The sequence below is a fragment of the Lottia gigantea genome (assembly GCF_000327385.1).
Source record: "Lottia gigantea unplaced genomic scaffold LOTGIsca_221, whole genome shotgun sequence".
NCBI classification, from domain to species: domain Eukaryota; kingdom Metazoa; phylum Mollusca; class Gastropoda; family Lottiidae; genus Lottia; species Lottia gigantea.
This window is the reverse complement of record NW_008708566.1, coordinates 164,615-182,112: the sequence shown is the minus strand read 5'-3', so window position 1 is coordinate 182,112 and position 17,498 is coordinate 164,615. Positions and strand designations below refer to the sequence as shown.

General features: G+C 32.1%; 2 protein-coding genes across 2 annotated transcripts; both read left to right on the top strand.

The window, feature by feature from the left end:
* Positions 1 to 2,775: 2,775 nt before the first annotated feature.
* Positions 2,776 to 7,092, top strand: LOTGIDRAFT_227043 (hypothetical protein). Its single transcript, XM_009054706.1, has 5 exons — positions 2,776 to 2,800; positions 3,416 to 3,580; positions 3,761 to 3,941; positions 4,131 to 4,343; positions 6,431 to 7,092. Exons 2-5 carry the CDS (start codon positions 3,444 to 3,446, stop codon positions 6,539 to 6,541), a joined length of 642 nt encoding a protein of 213 aa, XP_009052954.1. The 5' UTR covers positions 2,776 to 2,800; positions 3,416 to 3,443; the 3' UTR covers positions 6,542 to 7,092.
* Positions 7,093 to 9,755: 2,663 nt separating this feature from the next.
* On the top strand, positions 9,756 to 16,494 carry LOTGIDRAFT_202134 (hypothetical protein). Its single transcript, XM_009054705.1, has 5 exons — positions 9,756 to 9,859; positions 10,020 to 10,197; positions 10,879 to 11,059; positions 11,899 to 12,105; positions 14,698 to 16,494. The coding sequence occupies exons 2-5, from the start codon at positions 10,061 to 10,063 to the stop codon at positions 14,806 to 14,808; spliced, it is 636 nt and encodes a 211-aa protein (XP_009052953.1). The 5' UTR covers positions 9,756 to 9,859; positions 10,020 to 10,060; the 3' UTR covers positions 14,809 to 16,494.
* The last annotated feature ends 1,004 nt before the right edge of the window (positions 16,495 to 17,498 follow it).

Below are 17,498 nucleotides of genomic sequence, written 5' to 3'. Positions count from 1 at the left end.
GTTATGTCATATGACGTTTTTTTTCTCATCTACTTCATGTCGTTTCATTTCACCCTATGTCGGTTGCTCTTCGTGTCGTTTCATTTCGCTCTATGCCTGTTGCACTTCTTGTCGTTTCATTTCGCCCTATGTCGGTTGCTCTTCTTGTCGTTATATTTTGCCCTATGTCGGTTGCTCTTCTTGACGTTATATTTCGCTCCATGTCGGTTGCTCTTTATGTCGTTTCATTTCGCCCTACGTCGGTTGCTCTTTATGTCGTTTCATTTCGCTCCATGTCGGTTGCTCTTCGTGTTGTTTTATTTCGCTCTAGCTCTATGTCGGTTGTCTTTCGTATGACGTCTTTTCATGTCATTATATTTCGCTCAATGTCGGTTTTAATTCGTTATATTTCGCTCTTTGTCGGTTTTAATTCGTTATATTTCGCTCCATGTCGGTTTTAATTCGTTATATTTCGCTCTTTGTCGGTTTTATGTTCTTTGTTGCGTCATTTCGCATTCCTCGAGTGATGTTAGTTTCAATGTCGATTATTGTCATTTCCTGTCGTTTTTATACCATTTCTTTCAATTTTCATCATTTGTGTGGGATTCGTAGCGCTTGTAATTATTTCAAGTCGGTTCATTGTTTCAGAAATTCGTCTCTCATTTGAAATATAGCGAACGTGACAATTTGCCTGACAGAGATTCAACAATACAAAATATTTTAACAATATCAATTGATTTTATCTGACCAACCTGTGTCAATTATAGAATACTGTCTCGTGATTTCAGTCATCCGTTACTATCATTAATTAATTAACAACCTGTCAATCAATACATACCCCGACATCTTTTAGTTGACAAGCAATTGGTATTCTCTTCCTGTTTTTACAATAGACATGAAATAAAAAGTTGTTAGACGGAAGAACATACGCCTACAATGACAGTTTAGAAAAAAAGGTTAATCGAAAAAACCGACATCTTTCAGGGGGCGACAGCTCTCTTTTCTATCAAAGTTCCTTATCTTTCAATCAAGGGAAATGACAAGTTGTGAGACAGGACAACATACACCTACAGATAAGAAATTATTCTGTTTCATATCTCCAAATGTACAATCGAGCGAACGGATTGGCAGAAAGACGTCGGAATAAACGAACAAAATGTACCCCGACATTTTCAAAAGAATAAAACAAGATGTTAAATAACATGTTAAGTAACTAAATTACTAACAAACTAAATGACTAATAGATCAGTTTACTTCACAATTTCTTACCTATAACTGGACAGGATTGTAAAATTTAATAATCTCAATGAAGAAGATAAAAAGAAGAAAATACAATAAAATAATGAAGATTATATATATATATTATTTATTTACTGGAATATAAATTATTTTATTTATCTATTGATGATCTCATGGGACAGAATAATCAGTGAATTAAGCACTAGTAACCTCTTGTCAATTCATAATCTTCAGTCTTGTGAAACACATGATTTCGCTCTGTTGCTAGGTTGATTAACATGGCATCCCCTGCAAAGAGTCCACATATCTCAACTAGTATCACTTTCGGAAAATCCACATAGCTTATAATGTTTATCAGTTATCTAGAATTGTCAATTCGTCATTCCTTTCAGAGAGTCCACATAACTAATAATGTTTATTTGGTATTTTGATTTGTCAACTAGGCATACCTTTCAGAGAGAGTTCACATAGGTAATAATGTTTATTTGGTATTTAGATTTGTCAACTAGGCATTCCTTTCAGAGAGAGTTCACATAGGTAATAATGTTTATTTGGTATTTTGATTTGTCAACTAGGCATACCTTTCAGAGAGAGTTCACATAGGTAATAATGTTTATTTGGTATTTAGATTTGTCAACTAGGCATACCTTTCAGAGAGTCCACATAACTAATAATGTTTATTTGGTATTTTGATTTGTCAACTAGGCATACCTTTCAGAGAGAGTTCACATAGGTAATAATGTTTATTTGGTATTTAGATTTGTCAACTAGACATACCTTTCAGAGAGTTCACATAGCTAACAATGTTTATTTGGTATTTAGATTTGTCAACTAGGCATACCTTTCAGAGAGTTCACATAGATAATAATGTTTATTTGGTATTTAGATTTGTCAACTAGGCATACCTTTCAGAGAGTTCACATAGATAATAATGTTTATTTGGTACTTAGATTTGTCAACTAGGCATACCTTTTAGAGAGAGTTCACATAGCTAATAATTTTTATTTGGTATTTAGATTTGTCAACTAGGCATACCTTTCAGAGAGTTCACATAGCTAATAATGTTTATTTGGTATTTAGATTTGTCAACTAGGCATACCTTTCAGAGAGTTCACATAGCTAATAATTTTTATTTGGTATTTAGATTTGTCAACTAGGCATACCTTTCAGAGAGTCCACATAGCTGATAATGTTTATTTGGTATTAGGTTCGTCAACCTTAGAGACTTCACATCGCTCTTTTGGAATTAATCTATTCAACCTTCATCAATAAATAAAATTTCCAGTTGACCAAGTTTTTTGTAAACGAGTAAATAATTCGTCATTGTTTGTGTTAGTGTGTTAGTAAGAAGAAAATCTATAAAATCGTTTAGAACCAAATTGATGAGTAGAATATAAAAACATCAATGATGGAACTTAGTTAATGGTGCAGACAGACGCGAATTCTTGGCGGGAAAACACTAGGCGTTGTTAATTCTTGCTAAGAAAGGTAGAGACAAGTCAGGAAAAGGTTGATAGATCTGACAGTTTAACCTAGAACTCAGTCAAGTGTTCAACTGTTTATAATCTTAAGTTGGAAGGTGGTAAGATTTAAGGAACCTTTTTTTCATTATTATCAATTATGATTTGTTCTTTAAATAAGGTCCGGATTTTATCTAGATTTGAAATTTTGAAGAGTTTCCCTGTTTCCCAAATTTGTAAATATAATATTCTGTAAGAAAAAGACTCGAATTCACCAGTCATCATTATCAGAGAGGTGTATTTATAAAGTAGGTATGACTCAAACGTCGCTTAACATACTGAATAACTTACTACTCTTATAAACCAAGTTGAAAGTCAATATATCCTGTGTGTAAATTAGATAATTTATATAAAATAGAAATAGAAGGAATCTATTGATTTATTGACAAGAAGTAAGATTATAAAATATTGTGTTTAAACAGGTTAAATTTCTAATAAAAACAGATATACCTGATCAAGTTTTTACATCTACTTTGTAAATCAATTGTAAGCTGTTGACTCGTTTTGTCATGTTACAAAACTTTAAAAGACTTGTAGATTAATTGGTTCTATAGCCATTGATTTCTAATACTATTCGACTCTATAAATACATTGTATCAGGCCTTGTAGGGCTTCCATGAGTCCCCTATCAGAATATCTATTTTCTATATCTGTTATCATTTCATATATATTTTCAGAATAAGAATTTGATCATCTATTATTAAAATGGCAGAACCATCTAAAATGGAGAATGATATGAAAGCCAAGGCGAAGAAGGCGATGAAAAATGCCAGTGACCCGGTTCAGAAATTAAAATATTCTTTTCTAGCTAGAGGAGGGGCTGGTATGAAAAATCTCTCCAGGTGAGTTGAAATGTCTTTCTCTCGTGCAACCAATCCACATCAGGGTGAACAGGAAATAAAGGGCGAATCAGAGGGGGGTTCAATGGGACAGGGACGAAATGAGAGGGGGGGAATGGGAAAGGGCGATATTGGAAGAGTTAAAATGCACGTGTATAATAATATTGACCTATTCAATTTTAGATGGATTAGAAGAGTAGATGATAACGGGAATCAGAAACTAAGTTTAGAAGAGTTTGAAGAAGGATTAAGAGATCAAGGGATGAAAGATTTAAACAAGGAAGAGATGAGAGAAGTATTTAATAGATTTGATAAAGATGGAAGTGGACAGGTCAACGTTACAGAATTTTTACTCATGATGCAGGTTGGTGGATTATTTCAGTTGATTCCTTGCTAAATAAATTAAATGGCTTTGGGGCTGGTTGTCGTAAATCATAAGTTAACGTCTGATTATAGAAGATACTGATATCACAGTCTAGACTAAAGACGAAAAAATTCATTTCAATGATTAATAATCAAAACCTAAACGTTTTCTTTGGGTTCTTTTTTTCAGCCCAAAATGTCTGATAGAAGAATGCGACTGGTAAAAGCAGCTTTTGATAAATTAAACACAGACAGAGGTGATAAAATAATTACTACTGGAGATTTAGAAACAGTCTACGATTATTCCAAACATCCTAAATATGTAAACGGTGACTGGAATGGTAAAAGATGTCTGCGAGAATTCCTGGATTCTTTTGATGATAAAAACCAGCCTGATGGAAAGGTGAGTTGTCTGGTTGTGTCTAAAACCAGCTAGATGGAAAGGTGAGTTGTCTGGTTGTGCCTAAAACCAGCCTGATGGAAAGGTGAGTTGTCTGGTTGTGTCTAAAACCAGCTTGATGGAAAGGTGAGTTGTCTGGTTGTGTCTAAAACCAGCTTGATGGAAAGGTGAGTTGTCTGGTTGTGTCTAAAACCAGCTTGATGGAAAGGTGAGTTGTCTGGTTGTTTCTAAAACCAGCTAGATGGAAAGGTGAGTTGTCTGGTTGTGTCTAAAACCAGCTAGATGGAAAGGTGAGTTGTCTGGTTGTGTCTAAAACCAGCTAGATGGAAAGGTGAGTTGTCTGGTTGTGTCTAAAACCAGCCTGATGGAAAGGTGAGTTGTCTGGTTGTGTCTAAAACCAGCTAGATGGAAAGGTGAGTTGTCTGGTTGTGTCTAAAACCAGCCTGATAGAAAGGTGAGTTGTCTGGTTGTGTCTAAAACCAGCTTGATGGAAAGGTGAGTTGTCTGGTTGTGTCTAAAACCAGCCTGATGGAAAGGTGAGTTGTCTGGTTGTGTCTAAAACCAGCTAGATGGAAAGGTGAGTTGTCTGGTTGTGTCTAAAACCAGCCTGATGGAAAGGTGAGTTGTCTGGTTGTGTCTAAAACCAGCTTGATGGAAAGGTGAGCTGTCTGGTTGTGTCTAAAACCAGCCTGATAGAAAGGTGAGTTGTCTGGTTGTGTCTAAAACCAGCTTGATGGAAAGGTGAGTTGTCTGGTTGTGTCTAAAACCAGCTTGATGGAAAGGTGAGTTGTCTGGTTGTGTCTAAAACCAGCCTGATGGAAGGTGAGTTGTCTGGTTGTTTCTGTCTCCAATTGTTTCAAAATAACTCTGGTGGAACCATCTTCACAATGCAGTTAAACTGTTTACAGTCTTTCTGTCAAGGGCTTCGATTGTATCCGCTAACGTACAATCCAATCAGATCGCTGCATTTACAAACTTCCATGATACAAACTTGCTATTAAAGTCAAAAAGATTACATCTAGCCATAGAATTGTAACCTTTGGATATGCTGTTCTTATTATCAGAGACTTAATGCTTAATAATGACAATAGCCCGTGTTGAATAACGACCTAAAGAAGGCTATTTGGTTCAGTTGAAAGAATAATTTATTTAAGTTATTACATTTTCTCCTGGGTACCGATGGGTACTTACCTGTCAATCTTACATGTAGCAACTTTGCACCTGTGCACACTTACTCTGACGAAGGTCTGTAGAGCACAGTGCTGATGTAATAATTGTATGTTGTTGATGACAGACACATTATGTACTATTGCATCTTCTTATAACCAGGTAAGAACAATCCCAACACAAGATCCAAAAGTTGTGTTAAATACTGGTCATGAACTATCCAAAGATAACATTACCTATTGAATAAAATACAAACTTGTTAATTAAATTACAAGATGTTTGATTGGTTAAATTTATGGTTTTTATCTCAAAAGAATGATATATTTTGATATTAGGCCTATACATGATTAGGCCATTGGGGCCTATTAATTATGATTATCAATTTCAATGACCAATTCATAAATCTTGTATACACACTTACCTTCTATGAATTGACGATGTACAGAGTGGTAGGCCTACTGCATACTTCAGAAATTCTATCAAAAAAACAGTCAACAAGTCTCATTTGAAGTGTGTAACAAGACAAAAAAAAAAGAGAGGAGTTTCTCGATGACTGTCTACAAAAGCACACGGTAACAAGTGCAAAACCAACGATTAAACGAATAAAATTCAATCGCTGGAAACTTATTTTATAATGCTGTCTGTTTTAAAGATTTTAACTAAAAGAAAACTTTACTTACATTACACAATTCATTAAGATTGTAGAGGTAAGATCCACTCGCTTCTGCCATCTTGCTGTTTGACAGACGACCGGAAATAAACACTACCTCTAAGTTTTCGCGCATGCGCTGCAGAACGTATTTCGATGACGTCGTGTTCCGAGTGACGAGTTGGCGTTCTATATTATTATAATTCTATGATGTAGCTTAATATTGTTTTTAGGGTGGGGGTATTTTACTACAACTCTCCTCGTCTATTTCCAGGTAACATTTGAAGAATTTCGTGCCTATTATGCTGCTATAAGTTGTGGAATTGATAAAGATGCCTATTTTGATCTGATGATGAGACAGGCGTGGGGAATCGAGGCCGTGTAAATTTTTACAGTTTGATGGTCCGAGAATTGTTTTGCTTTGTATATAAATTTTTCTGATATTTTTTAACAGTGAATATTACAAATTTGAAGACTGAATATTTCTTTTATGAAACGACCGCGTATTTCTAACAGTAAATTTTACAGTGTATCGTCATCTCAATCTCAAAATGTCAAGCGACTAAATATTATTGATTTTGACTGGAATTCTTGTAAGTTTTAATATATTGATTGGTGTTAGGGTGTATTGAGGCGAGTCTCAATGAAAGCACTAGATTGGTATGAGAGATCCTATTTTACGCTACAATTTTAAAATTGAATATTGCCGTTATATATTATCATTTGGTTGTCAGAAACAATGTGTAGTGTATTTTACAGTAAAATGTTACAGTGTAGCTTACTGTCTCCGCTTATAAACAAAATAAATAAGGAAGTGAAAAATATATTTAAAAATAAATGATTGGCTTCATAGATTTCATTCTGAAAAAAAAAAACTAATATATTTTAATGTTTTATTATATTTGTGTGTTTTATTATATTGGAGTGTTTTAGAGGGTAATGTTGTATTTCTTCCTGGTATTTAATATTTGGACAATAAGTAACTAGACACAATTATATAGATAACTAATATTTTAATTGGTGACGGATTAACATAAACCTTGGCTTGTTTCCTAAACCCTATTTATTTTATACTCTGTAAAAATTATATATAAAATAGAAATAAAATACTGTTTAAACTATTACTTTAATAAATAACTTGCGACGTTTCGATGAAGGTTCTTCCGTCTTGATTGCCTGATAAAGAGGAAAGTACCTTCGTCAAAACGTGGCAAGATATTTTATTAAAGTAATTGTTATCTATATAATTGTGTCCTGTTATTTATTGTATTTTAGGTGTAAAAACAAAATCATTGTGAAGGGAAATAGTCGTCTAAATATTCGCTTTACCATCATTGATACACATTCCATTCTAACTATACATAACACTATTCAGAATCAAAACTTGACATCTAGTTCGTCTGCAATAATGAAAAGAGAACTATTATACTGTCTGTGGGTATATGTTAGTTAGCCTGTTAAGCCGAATCAATACTTGCAAGAGACTGGCTTGTACATACTAGAAGTTTTAAAACAACCAATATCTATCGACTTCAATCTAAACACTGTCAACAGGACACGAAATTTTCAAGGAAAATAAATTGTCGTCAAAATCATTTTAAAAATATCCTGTTTCATTTCGGCCTTCCAAATACTTGGATACTAGACTTGTTGAAGTTTAAGACAGTGACCCAGGCTAGGTATATAATTCATAATAAACTCTAGGTCTATATCAACTGGTAAAGTCAATATTTAGACGACATATTCCTTATTTTATAAACCAGTATGATATTTTTATAAAATATTTTCTCCACAATATAAGTATTAATAATATAGTAAATACTCGGAATCATAAAATCAGAATTCAGTGTTGTCTGTCGTCGTTTCAAGCACGCTCCTAAACAACAGTTTTATCACGCGAGGCCCAATCGAATTCGAATAAAATTACTTTTATTCTTTGTTCTGATATTTTTTCGTCTATATTGTAATCTATCAAGTATTCAACCACAGTTCTGTTTTAATGTTATTATCTTTAACCAATCAAAACGTGTCATGTAGAACTCCTCTTTCGATAACGATAGCGAATTATGGGATACAAATGAAACCATGACTGAGGCTGTTATACTGCTGTACTCAACATCACAACGATTTTAAACTTTCATCGAACCAATCTCTCTCTCTCTTACTGCTGTCCAGATATCCCTGATTATTTTTATATTTTTACCCACTGATCACATAACTCCGTCCGCATTGATTAAAACCAGTATTTTATAATATTTTTATCTTGATAATTATTGTATTGAACACTATTTTAACTGTGAACGTATATTATTATATTGAACACTATTTTAACTGTGAACATATATTATATTATTGTATTTTTATTTAGATGTTAAAAACGTTTTTTAGTGTATTTTATTGTCTTCAGTATTTTTACGATATTTTTAATTTTCAGTTTGACAAAATTTAAACATCACATAATTTAGCATAAATTTGTCTAAATATTTACTTTCTTAAATTTACCTTAATATTTACTTTCTTTGATGATAGAACTCGAGTTCAGCTAAACCTATCACTATCAGAAATGAAAGTAATTAACTATAGAGGACCATGTTACTATTTGGTGGTCTGTGAATGAGTAGGCACAGGTAGGCCTATTTGAAAATTTCATCAAAGTACAAAGTCAAAATGCTGAAAAAAACTAGACTCTCTCACTACATCGGCACTTTTATACTTATTATTGAAACTTCAAATACACTGTGCTTTGAGCATTTTGAGTTAATACAGACAATATAAACTGTTTGCCAAGTATTCTAGTATTGTAGCCTATATAAGTATTAATTAATATATATATAATATTATCATTATTATGTATCTCAAGTCAATAATCAGAATATATCAAAAATAAACTTTTTACAGCACTTTCATCTTGTGGTTTTTATTGTACGAGTAATAGGAAAGGGAAGAGAGGTAATGTTTTATAGCCGGATAATGTGGTTTGGGCGGTTGGGATTCAAACCCACCGTTTAATGATAAATCTCTATTATAATTGTTTTCTGTAATAAGTTAAATAATAGATGAAAAACTAGTTTCTTTCTGGTGAAGTTCAGTATATGAATTCCAAAATCTCTAAAGTTCATATGACGGGAGAATATGGCTCTAAGACAAAGCATCATCGGTTCAACTGACAATAGGAAGAAAAGGGATCCGTCAATTTCATTAAAATAGGCGAGTAAGCCTGCAGGCATATTTCTATGTTTTTCTGGCAAAAACCACTGATCACATTTTGAAATGGTTGAAATACATAAACGGACCCAATCTAGATATCAACAACAGACCACCATTATCTTGATTTTAACAGTTAATGGGAGCTAACTCTTGTTTTTATTAAAACGGGCACCTGTTGGGAGTTATTATTGTTTCATTCAATTCTTCTTTTTAAAAACTGAAATATTTATCATTAAAACGTCAACAATCGTTTTTCTCTCCTAAAACTTTGTATCTATGACAAAATGTTTTCATGCTCATAAAATTCATGGAAATTTAGTGATGAATAAAAAACTGAATTGAGTAAAAATCAAAGATGTCTCCCTGTTTCTATGACGACAATCAAAACATCTATTTCATGTCATTCAGGTTTTTTTGTGTCAATTTGCCCGCCTTATCGTGAATTTTGGACAGTTGACAAGAATTAACTTGCAGAAATTTTACACTTTCAATACCGGTAAGAGTTTTTTATGCTCTGCTTTTTTAATTTCTTTTAAATTGTGGCCATTTTGAAATATTTCTGAGCCCAAAACATTGAACATTATGTCAACATTGATTGCAATTTCGCCATTGTTTTTATTGAGCAACTCAGTGCATGTTTTGTTTTGTTTTTTCAGGTTTTAGTTTTTAGTGTTTTAGATCCACAACAAATTTCATAATGGCGTGTACACAGAGAGCAAACCGAGAATTAAAAGCTAAAATGCAGAAAGCTTTACAAAATGCAACAGATCCTGTAGAAAAATTGAGGGCAGCTTGTTTATCTCGGGGTGCTACAGGTATCAAAGGGCTGGCTAGGTAAGTCTTATTTAGAGGTGCAGAAGTGAGTGAGGGTTGATGGGGGAGGGGGTTATTTGGCCCAAACAGAGCTGGATTTTGTCCATTCTTGTTTTTAGCGAATTTTTTGGCTGAGATGAGATTAACCAAAGTAGTCTATGTAATATTCCCACTCAATTAGTCAATATCATCATTTTGGTTATTTATTATTATTATTTTTGAAAGTTTATAGACATCTATTTTTCAAGTATCTCTGTATATTTTGTTTTGACCATTTTAAATATACACAGTTTAAATGTGGCTTGAGGCCAGAATGGACTTGGACAAGAAAACAAGTTATTTCATGTTGAAGCTAAAAAAAGGGTTTCTAGACTTTTTGGCTTTTATTTGCATTTTTCCATCTAAATTCTCAGAAATTTCTGTTATTCTCACAAGATTTGAAACATTGAACAGCCATTTTATTTAAAATATCTCTCATTGAACACTGCATAGCATTGCTCATCTTCACTTGTCATTGGGACAATAAACAGCTACAGTCTGTAGACTGTCTTCTGACAGTTGGAAATTGAAAAAGAATAGGCTAATGTCGCTGTCCTGGCAAAATTTCCCTCATTGCACACTTCATGCTAAGTTGTAGCTGTAAAGTACCAATTTCATCTATCACAAATTTCAATATCATAAATTTTATTAATTTTTTTCCAGAACATTTAAGATTATGGATGATGATGAAAGTCGTTCGTTAGATTTTAAAGAATTTAAAAAAGGAATCTCTGATTACGGTTTAACAGAAATTAAAGAAGAAACAGTCCAAGAATTATTTACAACTTTTGATAAAGATGGAAGTGGAACCATTGATTTCGATGAGTTTTTAGTTCATTTACGTGTTAGTATAAAGAAATTTTTTCTTTTTTTTTGCTGCAGATAAATGCAAATGCACATCAGTGTAATTTTAATGATATGAATTATGAATATAGACATGACTGAATTCTTGTGTGTTGGATTGTCACCTTCCCTCAAGCCTCTAAGCAGCCAATTGGAGCTGTTTTCTTTAATCATATTGTTCTTTAGCATGGTCAGTTATAGTGATACTACGTCTTAGAATGAAAATGAAAGTTCTCGAAAATGGTCAATATGAGTATATATTCATCAGTGAACTTACTTGGTGTCATAAAGTTACAACAGAATCCCTGTAAAATCTGGACAATTGGAAAATTCATAAAAACGCTTAATCTTAATATTAAGTGTTTTTCAATAGTTAATTGCATATTTATGGATAATTACTAAGTGTTTTGGATTTATCGGATTATATAAGGATCCTGTTATGTTATTTATGACACCAGGTATATCTACTGATGAATATATGCTCTTCTTGGTCAAGTTTAAAATTCTTAATTTTATGTTCATTGTAAGCTCATATAACATGACATCATTAGCATGGTCATAGCATGGTCATAGCATGGTCATAGCATAGTCATAGCATAGTCATAGCATGGTCATAGCATGGTCATAGCATGGTCATAGCATGGTCATAGCATAGTCATAGCATGGTCATAGCATAGTCATAGCTTAGTCATAGCATGGTCATAGCTTAGTCATAGCATGGTCATAGCTTGTCATAGCATGGTCATAGCATGGTCATAGCATGGTCATAGCATGGTCATAGCATGGTTTATCTATTTTTTTAAGATCTGTATTTGAAAGAAGATGTAAATACTATTTTAGCCTCCAATGAGTAACACAAGAAAGAATTTGATTCATCGAGCGTTTACCAAGTTAGATAAATCTGGTGATGGAATTATAACGACAGATGATTTGAAAGGTGTCTATAGTGTTAAAAAACATCCCAAATATTTAAATGGAGAATGGTCTGAAGATCAATGTTTAGGAGAGTTTCTAAAAACTTTTGATACACAAGACAAAGATGGCAAAGTAAGTTTTTTTTATTTCCCATATTGTTTTTTTTCATATTGTACAAAATTTTGCACTTAAATTTGGTTTTAGAGTAACAAAAGATATGACAGACTCCCTTTTAATAATGTAGACTCTTCCAAATATAAATTTTTTATTACAATTACACTATTGCTATATCTTTTGAAATAGTCTATTTATTATAATAGGGGTGTCAGTCATTTCACTGTCATTCTCAGTCAATCTTTGAGCACAATTGTAACCCTTTTTTTGCATGAAAATGACCAATTTGCACAATTTTACCCCCTGTGTATATGTAGCAAAATATTTTACAAGGTCATATTTGCACCTTATTTGCATATTTTGAGGTTTTCAATTTTCACCTCAACTCTCCCCTCACCCTAGTTTTTTGAGCACTTTGCAATGTTTGTATCATACAGTATTTACATTTCTAATATTTGATCTAATATGTCTACCTTGTCTATAAATATCTTTCTGTTAGATTAGTTTTAGAATAGATGCTAGTGAAAACTTTAATTCAATTAGAATTAGAATAGAGCCCTAGTTACTCATGCTGAGACTTTATCTTTAAAATATTATAACCTCTTTACAATCAATCCTTCTGCTCAAAACTGACCCCTTTCAAATAACCCTGTCAAAATCTTCCCTTCAACTCAGGTATTGTTCCCTTACCCATGATAACAAACTGTTAACACCTACCAACAGATTTCAGATCACCCCGTCAAAATCTTCCCTTCAACTCAGGTATTGTTCCCTTACCCATTATAACAAACTGTTAACACCTACCAACAGATTTCAGATCACCCCGTCAAAATCTTCCCTTCAACTCAGGTATTGTTCCCTTACCCATTATAACAAACTGTTAACACCTACCAACAGATTTCAGATCACCCCGTCAAAATCTTCCCTTCAACTCAGGTATTGTTCCCTTACCCATTATAACAAACTGTTAACACCTACCAACAGATTTCAGATCACCCCGTCAAAATCTTCCCTTCAACTCAGGTATTGTTCCTTTACCCATGATAACAAACTGTTAACACCTACCAACAGATTTCAGATCACCCCGTCAAAATCTTCCCTTCAACTCAGGTATTGTTCCTTTCCTTTACCAACAGATTTCAGATCACCCCCAGAACAAATTACTACCTCCCTTGCCCTCTAAACCTTCCCTGACCCAAAGCCTTCTCACACTATTAACCTTTCTTTACCCACCAAAACCTTCCTGACCCCCATAAGTAACCCCTCCTTACCCCTAATACTAACCCTACCCCGTACTGTTTTCAGATTACCTACGAGGAATTTGAGTTGTACTACGCCGGAGTCAGTGCTTCAATTGATCTTGATTCTTACTTTGATCTTATGATGAGAACAGCTTATAAATTAGACAACTAAAAATCACACAGAAATAATTTACTAGTTTTTATTATTCTGCTTGTTTTTTTACCTGCTTGAGCTAATTTGATAAAACTTTCTGATCTAGATTATAGATAATATAATAATAATAAATATGACAGTTGTATTATTAATATCTCAGAAGATTAATTCAAATTTATCAGTTTTTGAAATAGAAATATGGTAGTTTTGCTTATTGCGTTATTTTATCCATTTTTATATAACATTATTTAACTAATATTTTACAAACCTTATCAGGCACACTTGTAGATTCTATTTGTACTAATCTGATTTCCTATTCAATTTTTGTGGTTCCTAAAATCAAGCGTTTGTTTATGTTTGTTACTAATTCACTAACCATATCTCTGCATGCCTAGAAACTCATCAAAAATAGAAAAGATAAAAGATAACAGCATGTCTGCCATGAATATTGACCACTTGATATCTTTGCTACATTCCTAAAGCTTGATAGACAGAAATCAGGCCATTGTTTCTCAATGAATCTTACAGTGTACTATACACTGAATGTACGAAAAACTGTTGATATATGAAATTGAAAAAGAGTAGGATCAAGGCAATGATGCTGTCCTGACAAAATTTTAACCCTGGATGGTATTTATCTGTCTTGGGTAGAATGTAAAAATGTTTTATTTTATATTGAGAAATACCTCAGTTGCAACAAACATTGATTATAAGATATTTTGAGAAAACTGAGCCAGTCTATATTGCTAGTGCTTGCTTATAATCTATAATATTTTAATCACAGTAACAAAACTTCCTCTACAATATTAATTGTCTGTCTGTGCAACTTGATTCTATTTTTAGTTTTTAGACTTCCACTTTTACATAAATCTTACATTATTTTTTATCAAATTGTTAAAACTATGCTTGCAATCTCTAAATGCCATTAAATACTAGTGAATGTTTGAAGGTGCCCTATCACCATAGCTATTACTAAGTTGTATGTGTAAATAATGAATGTGGTCTTCATATCAGAATACAACTCAGTTATTTGAGAATTACATTCAAAAACTTATGACTGTTATTTTTATTCAAAACCATACACAACTGGTGATCGCCATGGTGATGGGGCACCTTTAGAATGCCAGTGAATGCCTTCTAACGCTCGTATTTTATTTTGGCTAGAAAGTTTTCCTGAATGTTTTCTGACTGCACCCTTCACCCGTTATATTTCAGATTACGAAAGATGAATTTTTGAATTATTATTCAGGAGTAAGTGCCTCGATAGATCAAGATGCGTATTTTCATCTGATGATGACGAACGCATATCAACTTAAAGACGAATAGAATATCTACGTCATTTCTTGTCTCTTTCTATCATTTTGTAATTTTTCAAGATCTATATTTAGATCAGGCAAAAATTGATTTAGAAATTTTGAGTCAACATAGGCTTGGTTCAAGATCTCTGATTGGCTTATTGTTAACCAATCAAAGTTTCTAAAAGTACCTAGTTAGGATCTTATATTGTGCCTGCCATTTCCAAAATTTTTCTAAATTAGGATTTTAAATTGTTAAAAAATTATAGAAATATGACAAACTCTTGTTATATATATATATATATATATATTTATCAGTTAGAATGGAAGTGTATGATTGGTTGAGAAAGTGTCTTTTACGTTCCTGCAACTGCCAGCTTTGCATTGTGGTTACCATAACAACATTGTATTACACTATTTTCATGACTCTTCTTCACAAAAATTTAATTGTTGGGATCAAAAATAATGGTTTCCATTTTGAAAGAATAATTTGACAGATTTCAAATTTTTGTGCCAAAGAGTTTTAAGATTTGTTAGAGGTTACTTCTAAAATCTTGGTTAAATATTCAGATGAAATTTATTTTGACTTTTCTCAAGTTATTAAAACACACATTGACATTATTGACTAATGATTAATGTTGTGAATTCTAATGAATCTTAATTGTTGAAATAATAAATAACACCTAAAGATATCTACCTATTTCTCTCTATGATGTATATTGTATTATTTTTGTATATATGTCATATTATTTAGCTTTCTAAGACGAAGAAATTGTTTGTTATTCACATATCATATAAAAATTTATAAATGCTAAATACAGGTCTTTGAAGTTTACAAACATTGCAACATTCTAGACTCTAGTTAAAAAGCTGTTTTGAATTTGTTCAACATGTACAGCAGTTGAAAGTTGAAAAGTTGTAGAAGGGACTTTATTGCTGTCACAACTAGTTGCTGAATATAGCTGGCCGCTTTAACAGGACATACTGTATATATACTGGCAAGGTTTTCAGAAATATTTTCTACTCTATATACAAGGAATAAAACAAAACTTTAAACTTCTGTATGTAAACAGCAGCCTGTCACCTGTCTATCTCCAGCAGTTCATTTTAAACCAATATATTCTCTTGTCTGACTTCCTACTTCTTTTTCATGTTTTTATTTTTTCTTCATTTCATTTTTCCTCTACTCAATTCTTAGAAAACATTTTCATTTTTTCGTGTCCTTGTGTAGATTAATATAATTTTAACAATTATGACATTGTGGTGGTTTTTAAGTGCTTAGATTTGTGATTCTATGTTTTCTGCCAAAATTTCATTCAATTTGTACACTAGATTATTATCCATTGATAAAATTGGTGGGGACTAGCTGTTTAGGGAAGTAGGCCCGTTTCCCCTTTAGAGTTGCGAGCAATGAAAGCTCTCCTCTGGGTAAACTAACCATACTGTGTCCCAACCACTGAAAAAAGTGACAAGGATTTGTCTGTGTGTCCCCACCGAGATCTGTACCGATGTAGATTTTATTTACGAAATGGGAGGATGATGATTTTAGAGATAAATATAAAATAAAGTAGATTATCAATGTTTTTTTTGGAAGTATCTTGACTGTATTTTACTAAGTTTCAATGATTATTTTATTTTATTAAATCTTTGTGTTTTTTATCTGCTATGTAATATAGTGTTTTATTTTTAATTTTCTATTAAACTATATTTATGTAAATTGTAAAGTGTTTATTTTATTTGGACAGTGAAAAATGAATTCTGAATGATAACAGTCATTTGATGGTTATTTTCGTTTTTCTTCAAGAAATTTCCTCCGTCAAGAAGTTTATGATTGTACAAATTTGATTTTTTTGTATGTTAGAACATTTCTATTTAGAAAATGTCAAAAATTTCATTTGTGAAGCTATTGTTCCAAAATCATGTTTTTGATAATGTTTTGATTATAATTCACTATATAAGATTTTCAAAATAAATTCAGCATTTTCAACAATCAGGAAAATATTCTGGCTTCCATCATCTACAATTATTTAATATTTTATAAAGTATTTTCATTTAAATCCAAAACATCTGCCGAAAATAAAATCTTGCCTTGAGATGTAAAAAATCCCAGTTTTCAATTATAAAAGGTGTCTTATTTAAGTATTAATTATTCAGTATTTTCTTGATGTGTTTAGAGAACTCGCGTATTCATTGTTTTAACATATAAAATACGTTAGGTTGATATAAATTATATGTTTACAATTGGAAATATCTAAAATAATTTTAATTTCTATAGTATCTTAAAAATATCAAATTTTTACACATTTAAATGGAGTACTAAATTTGTTTTTGTCTTTCGGATGCATATTTATTTGCTAATTTATAAAACACAGAGTTCACTTTACAACTAAACCAATTTTTACACAATTAAAACATACATTGAGGATGAATTCAGAAACATTAATAACACAAGATATATAGATATACTACTTCTAGGTTTATTACATACTACGTTTAGAAACACATACAGGTAACATTAAAAACACAAGTTATATAGATATACTACTTCTAGGTTTATTACATACTACGTTTAGAAACACATACAGGTAACATTAAAAACACAAGATATATAGATATACTACTTCTAGGTTTATTACATACTACGTTTAGAAACACATACAGGTAACATTAAAAACACAAGTTATATAGATATACTACTTCTAGGTTTATTACATACTACGT